Below are 20285 nucleotides of genomic sequence, written 5' to 3'. Positions count from 1 at the left end.
GTACAAAAGAGATCTTCATGACCCAGATAAACACGATGGTGTGATCACTCATCTAGAGCCAGATATCCTGGAATGTGAAGTCAAGTGGGCCTTAGAAAGCATCACTATGAACAAAGCTAGTGGAGGTGGTGGAATTCCAGTGGAGCTATTTCAAATACTGAAAGATGATGGTGTGAAAGTGCTGCACTCAATATGCCAGCAAATTTGGAAAACTCAGCAGTGGTCACAGACTGGAAAAGGTCAGTTTTCATTCCAATCCCAAAGAAAGGCAATGCCAAAGAATGCTCAAACTACTGCACAGTTGCACTCATCTCACATGCTAGTAAAGTAATGCTCAATATTCTCCAAGCCAGGCTTCAGCAATACGTGAACCATGAAATTCCTAATATTCAAGCTGGGTTTAGAAAAGGCAGAGGAACCAGACATCAAATTGCCAACATCTGCTGGATCATGGAGAAAGCAAGAGAATTCCAGAAAAACATCTATTTCTGCTTTATTGACTATGCCAATGCCTTTGACTGTGTGGATCACAATAAACTGTGGAAAATTCTGAGAGAGATGGGAATATCAGACCACCTGACCTGCCTCTTGAGAAATCTGTATGCAGGTCAGGAGGCAACAGTTAGAACTGGACATGGAACAACAGACTGGTTCCAAATAGGAAAACAATTACGTCAAGGCTGTATATTGTCACCCTGCTTATATAACTTATATGCAGAGTACATCATGAGAAACGCTGGGCTGGAAGAAACACAAGCTGGAATCAAGATTGCCGGGAGAAATATCAATAACCTCAGATATGCAGATGACACCACCCTTATGGCAGAAAGTGAAGAGGAACTAAAAAGCCTCTTGATGAAAGTGAAAGAGGAGAGTGAAAAAGTTGGCTTAAAGCTCAACATTCAGAATACGAAGATGATGGCATTCAGTCCCGTCACTTCATGGGAAATAGATGGGGAAACAGTGTCAGACTTTATTTTTGGGGACTCCAAAATCACTGCAGATGGTGACTGCAGCCATGAAATTAAAAGACGCTTACTCCTTGGAAGAAAAGTTATGACCAACCTAGATAGCATATTCAAAAGCAGAGACATTACTTTGCCAACTAAGGTCCGTTTAGTCAAGGCTATGGTTTTTCCAGTAGTCAGGTATGGATGTGAGAGTTGGACTGTGAAGAAAGCTGAGTGCTGAATAATTTATGCTTTTGAAGTGTGGTGTTGGAGAAGACTCTTGAGAGTCCCTTGGACTGCAAGGAGATCCAACCAGTCCATTCTGAAGGAGATCAGCCCTGGGATTTCTTTGGAAGGAATGATGCTAAAGCTGAAACTCCAGTACTTTGGCCACCTCATGCGAAGAGTTGACTAATTGGAAAAGACTCTGATACTGGGAGGGATTGGGGGCAGGAGGAAAAGGGGATGAAAGAGGATGAGATGGCTGGATGGCATCACTGACTCGATGGACGTGAGTCTGAGTGAACTGCGGGAGTTGGTGATGGACAGGGAGGCCTGGCGTGCTGAAATTTATGGGGTCGCAAAGAGTCAGACATGACTGAGCAACTGAACTGAACTGAACTGAAGGACCTTTTTGGGTTTCCTAAGTGGTGCTAGTGGTAAATAACCCACCTACTAATGCAGGTAGACAAAGAGACATGGGTTCGATTGCTGGGTTAGGAGGTCCCCTGGAGGTGGGCATGGCAACCCACTCCAGTATTTTTGCCTGGAGAATCCCACGGACAAAGGAATCTGGTGGAATACGGTTCATAAGTCACAAAGAAGCGGACATGACTGAAGTGACTTAGCACACACACACAAGGACTTTTTCCTGGAAATCTAATTTCATATTCTCTTGATATGAGATATAATGAGGGAGAAAATTTACTTTCAACAATATTGACATGACTTAATTTATTTTAATAAGCACTGAAATTATGATTTGGGGGTTAAATTCCATAATAACAGTGGTATAAGCCTGTTAATATGAACAGACAATAGACTAGGGTATAATGGTTAACAAAGGAAAATTGTGGCCTTCAGGGCCACTATTTTTTTTAAATTTATATTTTACACTTAGTTTCAACGTATCTTTACTTTCTTGAGATTGGTGAAATTCTTTTGATTAAGTCTGTAAAAGCTTCTTTCACTTGTTTGTTCCTCAGGCTATAAATAAATGGGTTTAACATGGGGGCAACTGAAGTCGTGAGCACTAACACACACTTATTAATTGCCATTTCATCTTTTGCTGAGGGTTTGACATAGATGAAAATACAACTGCCATAGGTGATAGAAACCACAATCAAGTGAGAAGAGCAGGTAGAAAAGGCCTTCAATTTTTGCTGGGAGGAAGGGAACTTTAGGATGGCATTCATGATATATGTGTAGGACATAGCAACACACAGAAATGTCACGATGTTAATCAACACAGCAAGGGTAACAACCATCTGTTCTATGAACCATGTGTCTGAACAAGGGATCTTCAGCATAGCAGAAGCATCACAGAGAAAATGATCAATGACATTAGAATCACAGAATTCCAGTTCTAAGCCCAGGCAGAGTGGTGGAAATATGACCAGCCAACCTGCTATCCAACAACAGATAACAAGCCAAACACAGACTCTACTGTTCATGATGGTTGAATAATGTAAAGGTTTGCAGATGGCCACATAGCGGTCATAAGACATGATGGCCAGGAGAAAAAATTCTGTTCCTCCAAAAAGGAAGATAAAAAATAGTTGACTAACACAAGCATTGTAGGAAATAGTCTTGTCCCCAGTTGATAAGCTGTATAAGAATCGGGGAATGCACACCGTGGTGAATAAAGTTTCTAAAAAGGAGAAGTGTTTGAGGAAAAAGTACATGGCAGTTTTAAGGTGAGAATCTATTAAAGTGAGTATAATGATGGTCAGGTTCCCAGTAACACTCAGTAAATAGGAGACAACCAGAAATGTAAAAATCAGAACCTGCATTGGAGGGTCATCTGTCAGCCCCAGGAGTATGAATATAGATAATGATGTATGGTTTCTCATCATTGACTTGTACTCTCAAACTCCTCACAAAGTCAAGTGACACTGAACTGAAAAACTTGGATGAAATTATGAGGCTATGGCCATTGGGTAAAAAAAATCCAATCAATTCAGTGAATAGTCATTTTCTTCTTTAAATTGATATTGACCAGTCAAAACTGTGGTGTTCTCAGCTCTTTTGATGTACATATAGAAATCCTCAAGATCATATTTTTCTGAAATAAGTTTACTAGAGTCCATACTTTTATACTCCATTTATGCACTCAGATCTCTATTTTTCAGTTCATCTAAATTCTGTCCTATATTCTCTGAAATGTATTTGTCTATAGAATTAGAAAGCATTGTCTATGTAATACAATTTTGTGAGTATTATAATGTTCTTTTGTCCTAATAATTCTTCATTATTCCCAAGTTTGAATGAACTCACAAGCTGTTTGAGGTGTCTCTTCCTGTTAAATGCAAATAAATGACTGAGTTTGACATTTATACAGAGCATATCGGCCACACATGCAGTATTTCAATGTTTGCTGATACTGCAATGACTAAAACATTATCTCATTTTATTTTGCTTTGGTGTGAGAATCGTCATCCAAATAACATCATTACTTACCAGTTTTTCTATTTATCTTAAGCTTCTAATCAGTACCCGGCTTTTCCTCCATTTTCACTCTGATAGAACAGTGTTCGATTAGAATTACATAATCAACCACGTGCAGTATTGGGCAAAGAAATTGGTATAAGCAGAAAATAAAGAAGACCTGAAGAGTTTAACCTCAATTGTTTGCACTTTCAAGGTCACAAAAGACAAGGGGATACAGTATGTGACACAGGTTAGAGGAGACCAAGGACACATGACCATTTCTTAACAAATAGTAACTTGAATTGCGTCCTGCAACATAAAAATGTCATTAGTGCAAAAACTAGGAAAATCCAAATAAAATCTGTAGTTAATTTTAATTTATTTTATTATCATTATTTCTTTTCCAGCTATTCTTTTGCTCCTCTGTGACCGTCCAAGGACTTCCCTCATAGCTCAGGTGGTAAAGAATCTGCCTGCAATGCGGGAAACTCGGGTTAGTTTCCGGGTCGGGAAGATCCCCTGGAGAAGGAAACGGCAACCCACTCCAGAATTGTTGCCTGGAGAATCGCATGGACAGAGGAGCCTGGCAGGCTACAGTCCACGGGGTTCCAAGAATCGGACACGACTTAGCGACTAAAGAGAGAGAGAGAAAGAGACAGACCCTCAAGCCAGAGCCACAAGTGCACTCCTCCCAGCGTCACTGGGGATTGGCGATGAGGTTGGCTGCACTGCGCATGCTCAGTCTGATGTGCCAGAATAGCGAGTCAGGAGCCCGTGGGCGACTCGGTCGGCAGGGGGAGCCAAGAGAGCGCGAGGGACCTGCTGTGGCGGTGGTGACACCGTGTATCCCTGGCCCCTGACCTGGCCACGACCTGGATCCGTCCTGTCCTTAAATCTCTATTTTAATTATTATTTGTATACAGTGTTAATTCCTTAGTGTTAATAATTCCATTGTGATTATTAGGAATTTACATTTTGGGAAAGCTGGTTGAAGGTTCTTTGGGTATAGTTCACTATTTTTTCTACACTTGTATGAGTACAAAATTATATTATAATTAAAAGTTTACCAAATTTTAGAAATAGAAAACCAAAACGGTAAACAGCAGTTGCTGAGTACTTTACGTCTGGCAGTATCCTGGTCATATGGTCACATGAATTATTTGTATGGTATACATGTCTTCTCCTCCAGTCCCTTCTGCTTCTTCAGCTGTATTTTTGTGGTGATATCCATTTTATCATATCTATGAGTATATAGGATATCATTTGAAATTAAAGTTGGCAGTTACATTTAGGGTTTAATGTTAATCAGTAATACCTCAATTGTGTGGATTCTGTGTATATTTAAAAGCCAAAATTATGGCTTCAGCTAATAGTTCATGCAGTTTTTGACCCACTGATAATACACTCATGTGATGAAAATGTCTATATTTAGAATGGAATGTTACCTGTGGAACAGCTCTTCAGAGTGCTTCCACCAGAGTGGGGCATTCACTTTCCACAAACAGAAACAATATCTCCGCCAGTTTGAGAGGAGTCTGTTTCCTGATACAACTCTGTTCGTTACCAGCTTCCCACTCCTGTTTTTCCCTTCACTAGCCTGATACTGATACTTATAGGTTTATCAAGTTTCAGCTTAGTGTCAGTTCTATGAACACTTTCTTGAAACTTCATCTTGTCAATTCTTGGCTTCTATTTTTTGTCCTTCCAGGGCACTATGCTTATCTCTTTCTTACCAGTAAATATGTGAATGTAATGTTTGAGACTTGAGATACCACAGCAGCTAGCCCTATTCAGAGTTTATCAAGAGCTCAATAAATATGTTTATTGTAAAATTCATGAATTATATATTTACTCTGCTGCTGCTGCTGCTGCTAAGTCGCTTCAGTTGTGTCCAACTCTGTGCGACCCCATAGATGGCAGCCCACCAGGCTCCCCTGTCCCTGGGATTCTCCAGGCAAGAACACTGGAGTGGGTTGCCATTTCCTTCTCCAATGCATGAAAGTGAAAAGTGAAAGTGAAGTCGCTCAGTCATGTCCGACTGTTAGCAACCCCATGGACTGCAGCCTACTAGGCTCCTCCATCCTTGGGATTTTCCAGGCAAGAGTACTGGAGTGGGGTGCCATTGCCTTCTCTGATATATGTACTCTACTGACTCTGAAAAAGTCAGTTTTTCTTATGGGGTGAAATTTTCATTCCCATTTAAGGTACATTCTTTAATGAAAGTATGTAATCGTGCATGGGGGTCAATTAGATTTCTTTGTGTTTTAAACTTTTTGAGGTATAAATGATATAAAAAATGCCCACTCTTAATATACATGCCATATATAATCTCTCTTGTCTATTTTCCTTCACTTTAAAAATGAGGGCTTTTAAATATTAAAATCATTCTTTGCTTCCTGGGAATACAAAAAAATGCTACCTGTCATATTTAGTCCTAGACAAAAAAAAAAAAAAAAATTCATAAGAATTCTTCTGCTCTGACCAAATGTATTATATAGTTGGTCTTCTCTCTCATTACTTAGATAGCAGCTAAGTCAAATATTCCTTATCCTTCAGTTATTGTCAGGATACTTTGTCACTTTCTTCCATTGCTGAATCAAAAGGCATTTGCCCTAAGAGGCCTCACTGAAATGGATATTTAGAGTTTCACTTGGTTACTATAAAATATTCCATTCCTAATCTTTATGAAAGGCAGATATCAGCTCCCACTTGGTACCTAGTCCCACTGTTTAGCCTAAAGTGCATACAGAAAAACAGAATAAGGGAAGTACAGGGAATGTTTTGCCTAAAAGTTAGCCTCCCCACCTTAATACCAGGTTAAAGATCACACAGGGACAGCACAGAGTTTCCAGTGGTGGGACAGGAATGAATTGTCTCTGCAGCCCAGGCACCTCCCCTCAGTCTTGTCAGAATGACTCCAGGTATCTGACTCTCCCAAGCACCTCAGGAAGCCTGTGTGTCCTGAGGAAAGAGGCTAATCTTTTTGTCCAAAAACGCCACTTTTTCTTCAGTCATTCATTCATGTCATATTAACAACACTCATGATATAGATAAAGATGTTAAAATTGAGTTTTCATTAAAATGTGAAAGACTTTTAGAGGAAGGGGTCACTGAGTTATAAAGCATAAGCAAGTTACTCAATAGAGATATAGGTCACCTATTTTATACACAATTTTTATTTCAAATGAGGATGAACTTATGGCAGAGAACACATGGGAGTGAGTGTCCCTTTAATGTTCATTTAGATGAACTTTATCATATTGATACATGAAAGCAGCTAATCAATGACTGTCCTGTACTTGCCTCTCATACTGTGAAGCCACACTTCATAAGTGGTTGTTGAAACTTTTCATATAATTTTAAAGTGACAAATCATATCAGTTATGTTGGTATACATACATTGCTCAGAAGAAAGCATCATTCTAGAGTTCAGAAAATGGACAGAAAAAAAAAATACTTCTCTGATAGTTGTAACCTCAGATGTTTGCTGAACCTCAAAGTTGCAAAGAGTGGAAAAAAGTCCTCCAGGAAGGTCTTATAATGGAGATAGGAAGGTGAACTCTGACCATTCTTAGGAGCACACACTCAAACTCATAGCTCCGCAGTTGGAGGGTTTCACTAAGTCATCCTCCACCAACACATGATGAAGATTTTCTCAAGAGAGAGCCTGTCTCCCCCTGAGCCCATGGAGTCTTTACCCTGGAACTACAGAGCTAACAGTTGTTTAAATGGTTAGGAAAGAATCTTTCTGTTGTTGGGAAAATAGATATTCTATTGTTTCTGGCAGAAGGACATATTTTTAAACAGAGAATTTCCCTTAAAAAATATTGAGCAAATTTTCAATTATGTGAAACAAACAAACATGTCCTTGGTGGATTTATTTTATCATTATCAATTGAATCTCTGGTGTAGTAGACTCTGGGGGTACAGTGGGAATTACAGATCTGGGGAAAATGTCCTCAGAGAGGCAGGTGTAAGTAACATTAGCACCAGAAGCAGTGCAGGTATGCAATAATAAGTATCAGATTACAAGACAAAAGGCAACCATCTGTTATTTTATTTCAACAGTATGTTAGGCATTTGTAATATGATACAGAAAATTTTTCCAATTTATTAATCCTATAAAGCTGTAATTAATGTTTAGTGTCAGTATAAATATTCAGATAATAATAGAGAAAAATATTTCATCAAAAGAAAAAGCAAAGTGATAACTTACATTGATCGTTTTCAGAAATACCTCCCAGATATTTATATCTCTTGTTTTTGTATCACATAGGGCTTTTTGAAAATTGAAGTAGAGTTGATTTACAATGTTGTGTTTATTTCTGATTTATAGCAAAGTATTCCAGTTATACATACACATTTATTATTTTTTATATTCTTTCCACTGTGGTTTTTCAAGGGGATTGAATATAGTTTCTTCTGTAATACAGTGGCATAGTATTATTTATACATTCTATTTACCCTTGTTTGCTCCTGCTAACCCCAAATATCCACTCCATTCCTCTCAATGCCCTTCACAGCAACCACAAGTCTATTCTCTATGTCTGTGAGTCTGTTTCTGATGTATAGGTTCAGTTCAGTTCAATCACTCAGTCGTGTCTGACTCTGCGACCCCATGAATTGCAGCACGCCAGGCCTCTCTGCCCATCACCATCTCCCGGAGTTCACTCAGACTCACGTCCATATAGTCAGTGATGCCATCCAACCATCTCATCCTATTTCATCCCCTTTTCCTCCTGTCCTCGATCCCTCCCAGCAGCAGAGTCTTTTCCAATGAGTCAACTCTTTGCATGAGGTGGCCAAAGTACTGGAGTTTCAGCTTTAGCAACATTCCTTCCAAAGAACACCAAGGACTGATCTCCTTTAGAATGAACTGGGTGGAGCTCCTTGCAGTGCAAGGGACTCTCAAGAGTCTTTTCCAACACCACGGTTCAAAAGCATCCATTCCTTGGCACTTAGGTTTCTACACAGTCCAACTCTCACATCCATACATGACCACTGGAAAAACCACAGCCTTGACTAGACGGACCTTTGTTGACACAGTAATGTCTCTGCTTTTGAATATGCTATCTAGGTTGGTCATAACTTTTCTTCCAAGGAGTAAGCGTCTTTTAATTTCATGGCTGCAGTCACCATCTGCAGTGATTTTGGAGCCCCCCAAAATAAAGTCTGACACTGTTTCCACTGTTTCCCCATCTATTTCCCATGAAGTGATGGGACCAGATGCCATGATCTTCGTTTTCTGAATGTTGAGTGTTAAGCCAACATTTTTGCTCTCCTCTTTCACTTTCATCAAGAGGCTTTTTAGTTCCTCTTCACTTTCTGCCATAAGGGTGGTGTCATCTGCATATCTGAGGTTATTGATATTTCTCCCGGCAATCTTGATTCCAGCTTGTGTTTCTTCCAGCCCAGCGTTTCTCATGATGTACTCTGCATATAAGTTAAATAAGCAGGGGGACAATATACAGCCTTGACATACTCCTTTTCCTATTTGGAACCAGTCTGTTGTTCCATGTCCAGTTCTAACTGTTGCTTCCTGACCTGCATACAGATTTCTCAAGAGGCAGGTTAGTTGGTCTGGTATTCCCATCTCTCTCAGAATTTTCCACAGTTTATTGTGATCCACATAGTCAAAGGCTTTGGCATAGTCAATAAAGCAGAAATAGATGTTTTTCTGGAACTCTCTTGCTTTCTCCATGATCCAGTGGATGTTGGCAATTTGATCTCTGGTTCCTTTGCCTTTTCTAAAACCAGCTTGAACATCTGGAAGTTCACGGTTCACATATTGCTGAAGCCTGGCTTGACTGTGTGGATCACGGCATCTGATCCCATCACTTCAGCTGAAGAGTTGATGCTTTTGAACTGTGGTTTTGGAGAAGACTCTTGAGAGCCCCTTGGACTACAAGGAGATCCAACCAGTCCATTTTGAAGGAGATCAGCGCTGGGATTTCTTTGGAAGGAATGATGTTGAAACTGATACTCCAGTTCTTTGGCCACCTCATGTGAAGAGTTGACTCACTGGAAAAGACTCTAATGCTGGGAGGGACTGGGGGCAGGAGGCGAAGGGGACGACAGAGGATGAGATGGCTGGATGGTTGTATGGCATCACTGACTCAATGGACGTGAGTCTGAGTGAGTTCCGGGAGTTGGTGATGGACAGGGAGGTCCGGTGTGCTGTAATTCTTGGGGTCGCAAAGAGTCGGACACGACTGAGCGACTGAACTAACAGTTACTAGCGTGTCAGATGAGTACAATTTTGCAGTAGTTTGAGTGTTCTTTGGTATTGCCTTTCTTTTCTTTGGGATTGGAATGAAAACTGACCTTTGCTAGTCCTGTGGCCAGTGCTGAGTTTTCTAAATTTGCTGGCATATTGAGTGCAACACTTTCACAGCATTATCTTTCAGGATTTGAAATAGCTCAACTGGAATTCCATCACCTCCACTAACTTTGTTTGTAGTGATGCTTTCCAAGGCCCACTTGACTTCACATTCCAGGATGTCTGGCTCTAGGTAAGTGATCATACCATCGTGATTATCTTGGTTGTGAAGATCTTTTTTGTATAGTTCTTCTGTGTATTCTTGCCACACCTCCACCTCTTAATATCTTCTGCTTCTGTTAGGTCCATACCATTTCTGTCCTTTATCAAGCCTATCTTTGTATTAAATGTTCCCTTGGTATCTCTAGTTTTCTTGAAGAGATCTCTAGTCTTTCCCATTCTGCTGTTTCCCTCTATTTCTTTGCATTGATTACTGAGGAAGACTTTCTTATCTCTTCTTGCTATTCTTTGGAACTCTGCATTCAGATGCTTCTATTTTTCCTTTTCTCCTTTGCTTTTCACTTCTCTTCTTTTCACAGCTATTTGTAAGGACTCCTCAGACAGTCATTTTACTTTTTTGCATTTCTTTTCCATGGGTGGCCCCCCAGGGCATGGCTTCATTTCACTGAGTTAGACAAGGCTGTGGTCCTAGTGTGATTAGATTGGCTAGTTTTCTGTGATTATGGTTTCAGTGTGTCTGCCCTCTGATGCCCTCTTGCAACACCTACAGTCTGACTTGGGTTTCTCTTACCTTGGACGTGAGTTATCTCTTCTCGGCTGCTCCAGCAAAGTGCAGCCTCTGCTCTTTACCTTGGACAAGGGGTATCTCCTCACCGCTGCCCCTCCTGACCTTGAACGTGGAGTAGCTCCTCTAGGACCTCCTGCTCCCATGCAGCCACCTCTCCTTGAACGTGGGGTAGCTCCTCCCGGCCGTCGCCCCTGGCCTCTGGCAGGGGGTAGCTCCTCTCGGCCGCGCTTGTGTGCCGTCGCAGCCACCCGTGCTTGCATTAATCCTATAGATAAGTATATTTGTGTCATATTTTAGATTCCCCATATAAGTGATATCATATATATTGACTTTCCTTTTCTGCTTTACTTACTCTGATAATTTCTAGTTGCATCCATGTTGCTGAAAATGAAATTATTCATTTTTATGGCTAACTTTCCATTCTATACATATACCATATCTTCTTCATCCATTCGTTTGTTGGTGGACATTTAGGTTGTATCTCATGGGTTTTAATATCTATATTTATGATCTTATTTTATTTCATTAAAATTAACAAGTATTTTTGCATTTATGCTTACATATACTTTATATTCATAATTATATTTATTAATTTTTAGTTTGCTTTATTTTGTTGTTTTGTCACTAATTTGTGTCTGATTTTTTGTGACCACATAAACTGCAGCACACCAGGCTTCCATGTCCTTTGCTAACTTGCAGAGTTTGCTCAAAGTCATGTCCATTGAGTCAATGATGCCATCCAACCATCTTGTCCTCTGTTGCCTCCTTCACTTCTGGCCCTCAACCTTTCTCAGTATCAAGGTCTTTTCCAGTAAGTTGACTCTTCACTTCAAGTGGCCAAAGCATTGCAGTTTCCAGCTTCAGCATCAGTCCTTTAAATGAATATTCAAGGTTGATTTCTTTCAGGATTGACTGGTTTGATCTCCTCTCTGTCCAAGGGGCTCTCAAGAGTCTTCTCCAGCACCACACTTTGAAAGCATCAGTTCTATGGTGTTCAGCTTTCATTATGGTCCAACTGTTACATCTATACATGACTACTGGAAAAACAATAGCTCTACATGTATAGACCTTTGTTGGCAAGTAATGTCTCCACTTTTTAATATGCTGTCTAGGTTGGTCATAGCATGTCCGAGATCAGAGGAGGCGGCCGAGAGGAGCAGTGGCTGCGTGGGCGCTGGAGGGCCTAGAGGAGCTACTCCACATTCAAGGTCAGAAGGGGCGGCTATGAGGAGATACCCCTCATCCAAGGTAAGGAGCAGCGGCTGAGCTTTGCTGGAGCAGCTGTGAAGAGCCATTTCCCTTACCCACATCCAACGTAAGAGAAATCCAAGTAAGATGGTAGGTGTTGTGAGAGAACATCAGAGGACAGACACACTGAAACCATAATCATAGAAAACTAGCCAATCTGATCACACAGACCACAGCCTTGTCTAACTCAGTGAAACTAAGCCATGCGGTGCGGGGTTACCCAGGATGGGCGGGTCATGGTGGAGAGGTCTGACAGAATGTGGTCCACTGGAGAAGGAAATGGCAAACCACTTCAGTATTCTTGCCTTGAGAACCTCATGAACAGTATGAAAAGGCAAAATGATAGGATACTGAAAGAGGAGCTCCCCAGGTTGGTAGGTGCCTAATGTGCTACTGGAGATCAGTGGAGAAATAACTCCAGAAAGAATGAAGGGATGGAGACAAAGCAAAAACAATACCCAGTGTTGGATGTGACTGGTGACAGAAGCAAGGTCTGATGCTGTAAAGAGCAATATTGTATAGGAACCTGGAATGTCAGGTCCACGAATCAAGGCAAATTGGAAGTGGTCAAACAGGAGATGGCAAGAGTGAACATTGACATTCTAGGAATCAGTGAACTAAAATGGACTGGAATGGGTGAATTTAAGTCAGATGACCATTATATCTCCTACTGTGGGTAGGAATCCCTTAGAAGAAATGGAGTAGCCATCATGGTCAATGAAAGAGTCTGAAATGCAGGACCTGGATGCAATCTCAAAAATGACAGAATGAACTCTGTTCATTTCCAAGGCAAACCATTCAGTATCACAGTACTCCAAGTCTATGCCCCAACCAGTAACACTGAAGAAGTTGAAGTTGAACAGTTCTATGAAGACCTACAAGACCTTTTAGAACTGACACCCCAGAAGATGTCCTTTTCATTATAGGGGACTGGAATGTAAAAGTAGGAAGTCAAGAAACACCTGGAGTAATAGGCAAATTTGGTAGAATGAAGCAGGGCAAAGGCTAATAGAGTTTTGCCAAGAGAACACACTGGTCATAGCAAACACCTTCTTCCAACAACACAAGAGAAGTCTCTACACATGGACATCACCAGATGGTCAACACTGAAATCATATTGATGATATTCTTTGCAGCCAAAGATGGAGAAGCTCTATACAGTCAGCAAAAGCAAGACTGGGAGCGGACTGTGGCTCAGATCATGAACTCCTTATTGCCAAATTCAGACTTAAATTGAAGAAAGGAGGGAAAACCTCTAGACCATTCAGGTATGACCTCAATCAAATCCCTTATGATTATACAGGGGAAGTGAGGACTACGGACTAGATCTGATAGACAGAGTGCCTAATGAACTATGGACGGAGGTTCATGACATTGTACTGGAGACAGGGATCAAGACCATACCATGGAAAAGAAATGCAAAAAAGCAAAATGACTGTCTGAGGAGGCCTTACAAATAGCTGTGAAAAGAAGAGAAGTGAAAAGCAAAGGAGAAAAGAAAAGATAGAAGCATCTGAATGCAGAGATCCAAAGAATAGCAAGAAGAGATAAGAAAGCCTTCTTTAGCAGTCAATGCAAAGAAATAGAGGAAAACAATAGAATACGAAGACTAGAGATCTTCAGTCCAGGTTCAATGCATGATACTGGATGCTTGGGGCTGGTGCACTGAGATGACGCAGAGGGATGGTACGGGGAGGGAGGAGGGAGGGGGGTTCTGGATGGGGAATATGAGTATGCCTGAGGCAGATTCATGTTGATGTATGGCAAAACCAATGCAATATTGTAAAGTAATTAATCTCCAATTAAAACAAATAAAATAAAAAAAGGAAATTAGAGATACCAAGGGAACATTTCATGCAAAGATAGGCTTGATAAAGGACAGAAATGGTATGGACCTAATAGAAGCAGAAGATATTAAGAAGAGGTTGCAAGAATACACAGGAGAACTGTAGTAAAAAGATCTTCATGACTCAGATAATCACGATGGTGTGATCACTCACTTAGAGCCAGACATCCTGGAAAGTGAAGTCAAGTGGGCCTTAGAAAGCATCACTAAAAACAAAGCTGGTGGAGGTGATGGAATTTCAGTTGAGCTTTTTCAAATCCTGAAAGATGATTCTGTGAAAGTGTTGCACTCAATATGCCAGCAAATGTGGAAAACTCAGCAGTGGCCACAGGACTGGAAAAGGTCAGTTTTCATTCCAATCCCAAAGAAAGGCAATGCCAAAGAATGCTCAAACTACTGCACAGTTGCACTCCTCTCACACTCTAGTAAAGTAATGCTCAAAATTCTCCAAGCCAGGCTTCAGCAATACATGAACCATGAAATTCCAGATGTTCAAGCTGGTTTTAGGAAAGGCAAAGGATCCAGAGATCAAATTGCCAGCATCTGCTGGATCATGGAAAAGGCAAGGGAGTTCCAGAAAAACATCTATTTCTGTTTTATTGACTATGCCAAAGCCTTTGACTGTGTGGATCACAATAAACTGTGGAAAATTCTTTAAGAGATGGGAATACCAGACCACCTGACCTGCCTCTTGAGAAACCTAAATGCAGGTCAGGAAGGAACTATTAGAACTGGACATGGAACAACAGACTGGTTCCAAATAGGAAAAGGAGTACATCAAGGCTGTATATTGTCACTCTGCTTATTTAACTTATGTAGAGTACATCATGAGAAACACTGGACTGGAAGAAGCACAAGCTGGTATGAAGATTGCTGGGAGAAATATCAATAACCCCAGATATGTAGATGACACCACCCTTATGGCAGAAAGTGAAGAGGAACTAAAGAGCCTCTTGATGAAAGTGAAAGAGGAGAGTGAAAAAGTTGGCTTAAAGCTCAACCTTTAGAAAACGAAGATCATGGCATCTGGTCCCATCACTTCATGGGAAATAGATGGGGAAACAGTGGAAACAGTGTCAGACTTTATTTTTCTGGGCTCCAAAATCACTGTAGATGGTGATTGCAGCCATAAAATTAAAAGACGCTTACTTCTTGGAAGAAAAGTTATGACCAACCTAGATAGCATATTGAAAAGCAGAGATATTACTTTGCCAACAAAGATCCATATAGTCAAGGCTATGGTTTTTCCTGTGGTTATGTATGGATGTGAGAATTGTACTGTGAAGAAATATGAGTGCCGAAGAATTGATGCTTTTGAACCATGGTGTTGGAGAAGATTCTTGAGAGTCTCTTGCACTGCAAGGAGGTCTAACCAGTCCATACTAAAGGAGATCAGTCCTGGGTGTTCACTGGAAGGACTGATGCTAAAGCTGAAACTCCCATACTTTGGCTACCTCATGCAAAGAGTTGACTCATTGCAAAAGACCCTGATGCTGGGAGGGATTGGCGGCAGAAGGAGAAGGGGACTACAGAGGATAAGATGGTTGGATGGCATCACTGAGTCAATGGACATGAGTTTGAGTGAACTCTGGGAGTTGGTGATGGACAGGGAGGCCTGGCATGCTGCGATTCATGGGGTGGCAAAGAGTCAGACACGACTGAGTGACTGAACTGAACTGAACTGAACTTTCTTACAAGGAGCAAGAATCTTTTAATTTCATGGCTGCAGTCATCATCTGCAATGATTTTGGAGCCCAAGAAAACAAAGTCTGGCAATGTTTTCATTTTTTCCCTATCTATTTTCCCTAAGGTGATTGGACTGGGTGCCATGATCTTGTTTTTCTGAATGTTGAAATTTAAGCCAGATATGTCACTCTCCTCTTTCAAGTTCACCAAGAGGCTCTTTAGTTTCTCTTCGATTTCTGCCATAAGGGTGGTGTCATCTGCATATCTGAGATCACTGATATTTCTCTCAGCAATCTTGATTCCAGCTGTTGCCTCATCCAACCAGGCATTTCCTAGGATGTACTTTTCATATAAGTCAAATAAGCAGGGTGACAATATGCAGCCTTGACGTACTCCCTTTGCAGTATGAAACCAGTCTGTTCCTTGTTTGGTTCTAACTGTTGCTTCTTGACCTGCATACTGGTTTTGAAGGAGGCAGGTAATGTGGTTTGGTATTCCTATCTCTTTAGGAATTTTCCATGGTTTTTTGTGATCCACACAGTCAAAGGCTTTGGCATAGTCAATAAAGCAGAATTAGATGTTTCTCTGGAATTCTCTTGCTTTTTCTATGATCTGATAGATGCTGGTAATTTGATCTCTTGCTCCTCTGCCTTTTCTAAATCCAGCTTGAATATCTAAAGTTCTCGCATCATGTACAGTTGAAGCCTAGCTTGGAGAATTTTGAACATTACTTTGCTAGCATGTGAGATGAGTACAATTGTTCAGTAGTTTGTACATTCTTTGGTATTGCCCTTCTTTGGGATTGGAATGAAAACTGACCCTTTCCAGTTTTATGGCCACTTGCTGAGTTTTCCAAATTTGCTGGCATATTGAGTGCAGCACTTTCACAGCATCATCTTTTAGGATTTGAAAGAGCTCAACTGGAATTCCATCATCTCCACTGGCTTTGTTCTTAGAAATGCTGCTAAGGCCTACTTGACTTCACACTCCAGGATGTCTGGCTGTAGATGAGTGACCACACCATCGTGATTATCTGGGTCATGAAGATCTTTTAAAATAGTTTTTCTGTGTATTTATACCTCTTTTTAATATCTTCTTCTTCTGTTAAGTCCATACAATTTTTATCCTTTATTGTGCCCATCTTTGCATGAAATGTTCCCTTGGTATCTTCAATTTTCTTGAAGAGTTCCCATTCCATTTCCCATTCTATTGTTTTCCTCTATTTCTTTGCATTAATCAGTTAAGAGGGCTTTTTTAATCTCTCCTTACTATTCTTTGGAACTCTGCATTCTGATGGTATAGCTTTCCTTTTCTCCTTTGCCTTTAACTTCTCTTTTTTCTCAGCTACTTGTAAGGCCTCCTCAGACAATCATTTTGCCCTTTTGCATTTCTTTTTCTTTGTTGAACAGAGGGAAAACCTTACTATAGTCCTGATGATATAAATGTAGGAAAGAACTACACACATAAGGGTGATGATGAAGGTTAACACATCACACGGAGCAGCCATATGTTCTATCAGCCACGTGTCTGACTTGTTCCCAGTTCATATGCTATACATGAATCTGGGAATACAAGCAGTTGTGAATTAAATGTCTAAGAAGGAGAAATTTTGTAGGAGAAGATACACAGGTGTTTTAAGGTGGGAATAAATCAGAGTGAAGGAATCAATCAGAGTGAGGGTGATGATGCTTACTTTCCAATACACTCAACATGTAGGACAGAAATAGAAAAATGAAGAGCAAAATTTTCAGTCTAATGTCCTCTATCAACCCCACGAAGATGAAGGTGGTTAGTGTGGTTTGGTGTTTGATCCTTAATTGTGATCTCCTGTCCAGACTGCTTGAAACAATAAGGAAGACTTTGCATGAAGAGCTCCAGAGTCCTGGCTGGTTTTTAACTTCATGAGAAGTAAATCTGAGAGTGACGCCTATACAACTGTTTTGCGGAGAAGTAAATGCATGGTAGTGTTTTATCACCTCTTTGTGTCTCACAAACTGACTATTCACTTTTTAATCCTGTTATTTCATGCTTCTCCTTCTAATGAACTTACAATTTAACTGTAATTGATGTCAGTTCAACATATCTTCTTATAAATAATGAAATAAAAACAACAACTCTCTTTGAATAAGTTTCTTTGCAGTCAAGAAGTCTGCCTTCCCCAATATCCTGTCTCCAGACATGCTTCTAACAGAGAGGTAGTCCCACCAACAAACAAACAAACAAACAAACAAAAAAACACTTAAAATGGTCTTAAGAAATTCCTAACATCCCCTCAAACTGATAATCCAAATAAAACATGTAAATCAGACCCTAAAAATAATAAAAAATAAATAAAAGATAAAATAACATAAATTTTACATGTGTGCTAGCTATTACATGCCAATGAATTCTTATTACATAGTCTATCCAGTCCAGCTTCTTGGAGGTGTGTAAAAGAAAACCCAGAGGGATGGTGTGGGGAGGGAGGAGGGAGGGGGGTTCATGATGGGGAACACGTGTATACCTGTGACAGGTTCATGTTGATGTATGGCAAAACCAATACAATATTGGAAAGTAATTAAGCTCCAATTAAAATAAAGAAATTTATTTTTTTTAAAAAAGACATTTTTCATGGATACATTTTCTGAAAGATTCATTTAAATGTGTTACAATCTAAACATTTTGCCTCATTGGAAATTTATTTCAAATGTATTATGTAATCTTTGTAATATTTATCATTGTCTGTATTTTCCTGCTACTATTATAATACATTGCATATGTTTATGCTTCCTAGGTTATCCTTGTTTTATTAAAATTTCTCTCCAACTTACAAGCCAAATTTTGAAATTGTATCATTGAATGGATTACTTTATTTTCAATTCCTTAGACAGTGAAAACCCTAATGCTTTCTAACAAGATCCTACAGTTTAATAATCTCTGTATGTTGAGGGCTTTTTTTCTCTTTTCTCATCGAAGGGTTCTCAGTAAGAGCAGTTTTTTTTTTTTTTTTGGTATTAAAACTCTAAACAGAATACTATTTCTTTCTAAACACATTTAACAATGACACATTTCCACTCCCTGTAAGTATTTTGTAGTAATATGTTTGTTTTGTTTCAAAAATTTTTCAGAAAAGTAAGAAAATGTTGGGCTTCCCAGGTGGCACAAGTAGAAAAGAACTTGCCTGCCAATGCAGGAGGCATAAGAGGTGCAGGTTCAATCCTTGGATCAGGAAGATCCCTTGGAGGAGGGCATGGCAACCTCCTCCAGTATTCTTTCCTGGAGAATCCCATGGATAGAGGAGCCTGGCAAGCTACAGTTCATAGAATCGCAAAGAGTCAGACACAACTGAAGTAACCTAGCACACAGATGGATACAAGGAGATGTTAGGAGTTTATTTATAGACCTGAAGAGCCATATCCCATATTTTTATTTTTTTTACTTATTATTTAAAAAAAAAATGTTTTGGGTCAAACTTATTTCAGCTTGAAATACACTCAATCACATTTTTAGAAATGACATTTAGCAATATCAGCTTTAGCCAAACTTGGTCCTTTCTTGGTAATAGTTCTCCATTTTCACGTACATTTCATCTATAACACATAGTTGTCTCCTATGTCACTTTAACAATTTATACATCAACTCACCTGATTTTTAAACCAATTAAACTACTCCAGACAAGATCATCTCTGTCACTTGTTTCACTCTTTGAACACAATTCAGTCTTCATTTAACCCAGACTCTGCTACATGTGAGATAATATATTGGTAACTTATGAAAGTCATGATATTTGATTTCCACTATCTCACATTTCCCTCAATTTCTTCCTACTTCTCTGTCTGTTCTCTTTTATTTTCCTTTAGGCTGCCTTTTCTAAACATTTTGCTTATTGATTGACTTGTGATTTCTTTTATAGGCAATCTTTTCTTTCACTTACTCTTCTCTCTAGGAGAGTCTCATAAATAAGGTGACTTCACTGAGGCTGATAATTCCGAAATTTATATCAGCATGGAAAATGGTTTTGACTATTTCTTGGATATCTAGATCAGACTTAGAGTGTTTGAATTTAGCCTTTTCTTTGGCAATTTCCTTAACTTCTGTATCTTGTGCTTTTTCAAGTGCAATTAAGATAAAATATATCTTAGGGCTGTACTGATAAATGTAGATAATAATACAATATCTACAGCAGCATGTGGAACATGTGAATACTCATTACTATTTCCTGTATTAAACTTTCTTATTTAATTTCTGTATTATTTCTTTTGGAATGTCCTCTAGGTGTGTTTCCATTTCAAGATTTTAAACATGACATGCATTGTTGTGTTTCTTTCTCTGTCAGTCTTAAGTCACATAAGGACTTTCTTAATTCTTCCTTTTTCTTTGCTTCCATTTTTAGTTTATCACCAGGTCTTGCAATTTGTGTTATCTTAATTTGATCCTCTTATTTTCCCACCACACTAATTCTACCCTGGGTATCTTTATCTTATAGCTGAAATATTTTGAAAGTATATTAACATATTCTTAACATGTATGATTACTTCTCCCATTCAATATTTTAAAACCAACACAACCAGAATCACTTTTCCAAAGCCCATTATGATTAATCTTCCCTACATGTTTTGGAAAAAAATGTTTTGAAATGTTATTAATTGAGAGTTATCCCATACTAGGTATCTCCTTAAAACATTCATCTAATCTCGTTGCATAGATGTGAATTCATTTAGGCTTTAAGTAAGGTTTGTGAAGAGGAGGGGTAAGGAACATATTCATGAATTTTGAATTTCAAATACAAAAGCATTTAGATTTATGGAAGCTTTTCAGGTAATAAATATTTGAATATACAAATAAATATTTTTGCCTTAT

The 20285-nt window shown here is 39.4% G+C and overlaps 1 protein-coding gene across 1 annotated transcript; it reads right to left on the bottom strand.

Annotated features, from left to right (window-relative positions):
• Nucleotides 1–2083: 2083 nt before the first annotated feature.
• LOC120857385 (olfactory receptor 6C2-like) lies at nucleotides 2084–3025 on the bottom strand. The gene has a single exon (XM_040232827.1). The coding sequence runs from the start codon at nucleotides 3023–3025 to the stop codon at nucleotides 2084–2086; it is 942 nt and encodes a 313-aa protein (XP_040088761.1).
• Between the last annotated feature and the right edge of the window lie 17260 nt (nucleotides 3026–20285).

This window comes from Oryx dammah, unplaced genomic scaffold, assembly GCF_014754425.2.
Source record: "Oryx dammah isolate SB20612 unplaced genomic scaffold, SCBI_Odam_1.1 HiC_scaffold_29, whole genome shotgun sequence".
NCBI classification, from domain to species: domain Eukaryota; kingdom Metazoa; phylum Chordata; class Mammalia; order Artiodactyla; family Bovidae; genus Oryx; species Oryx dammah.
The sequence above is the reverse complement of the archived record's forward strand: the minus strand, read 5'-3'. Positions and strand labels throughout refer to the sequence as shown.

Bases quoted from the DNA above. Each gene is read 5' to 3' on its own strand.
- LOC120857385 (XM_040232827.1), bottom strand. From the start codon at position 3,025: ATGATGAGAAACCATACATCATTATCTATATTCATACTCCTGGGGCTG.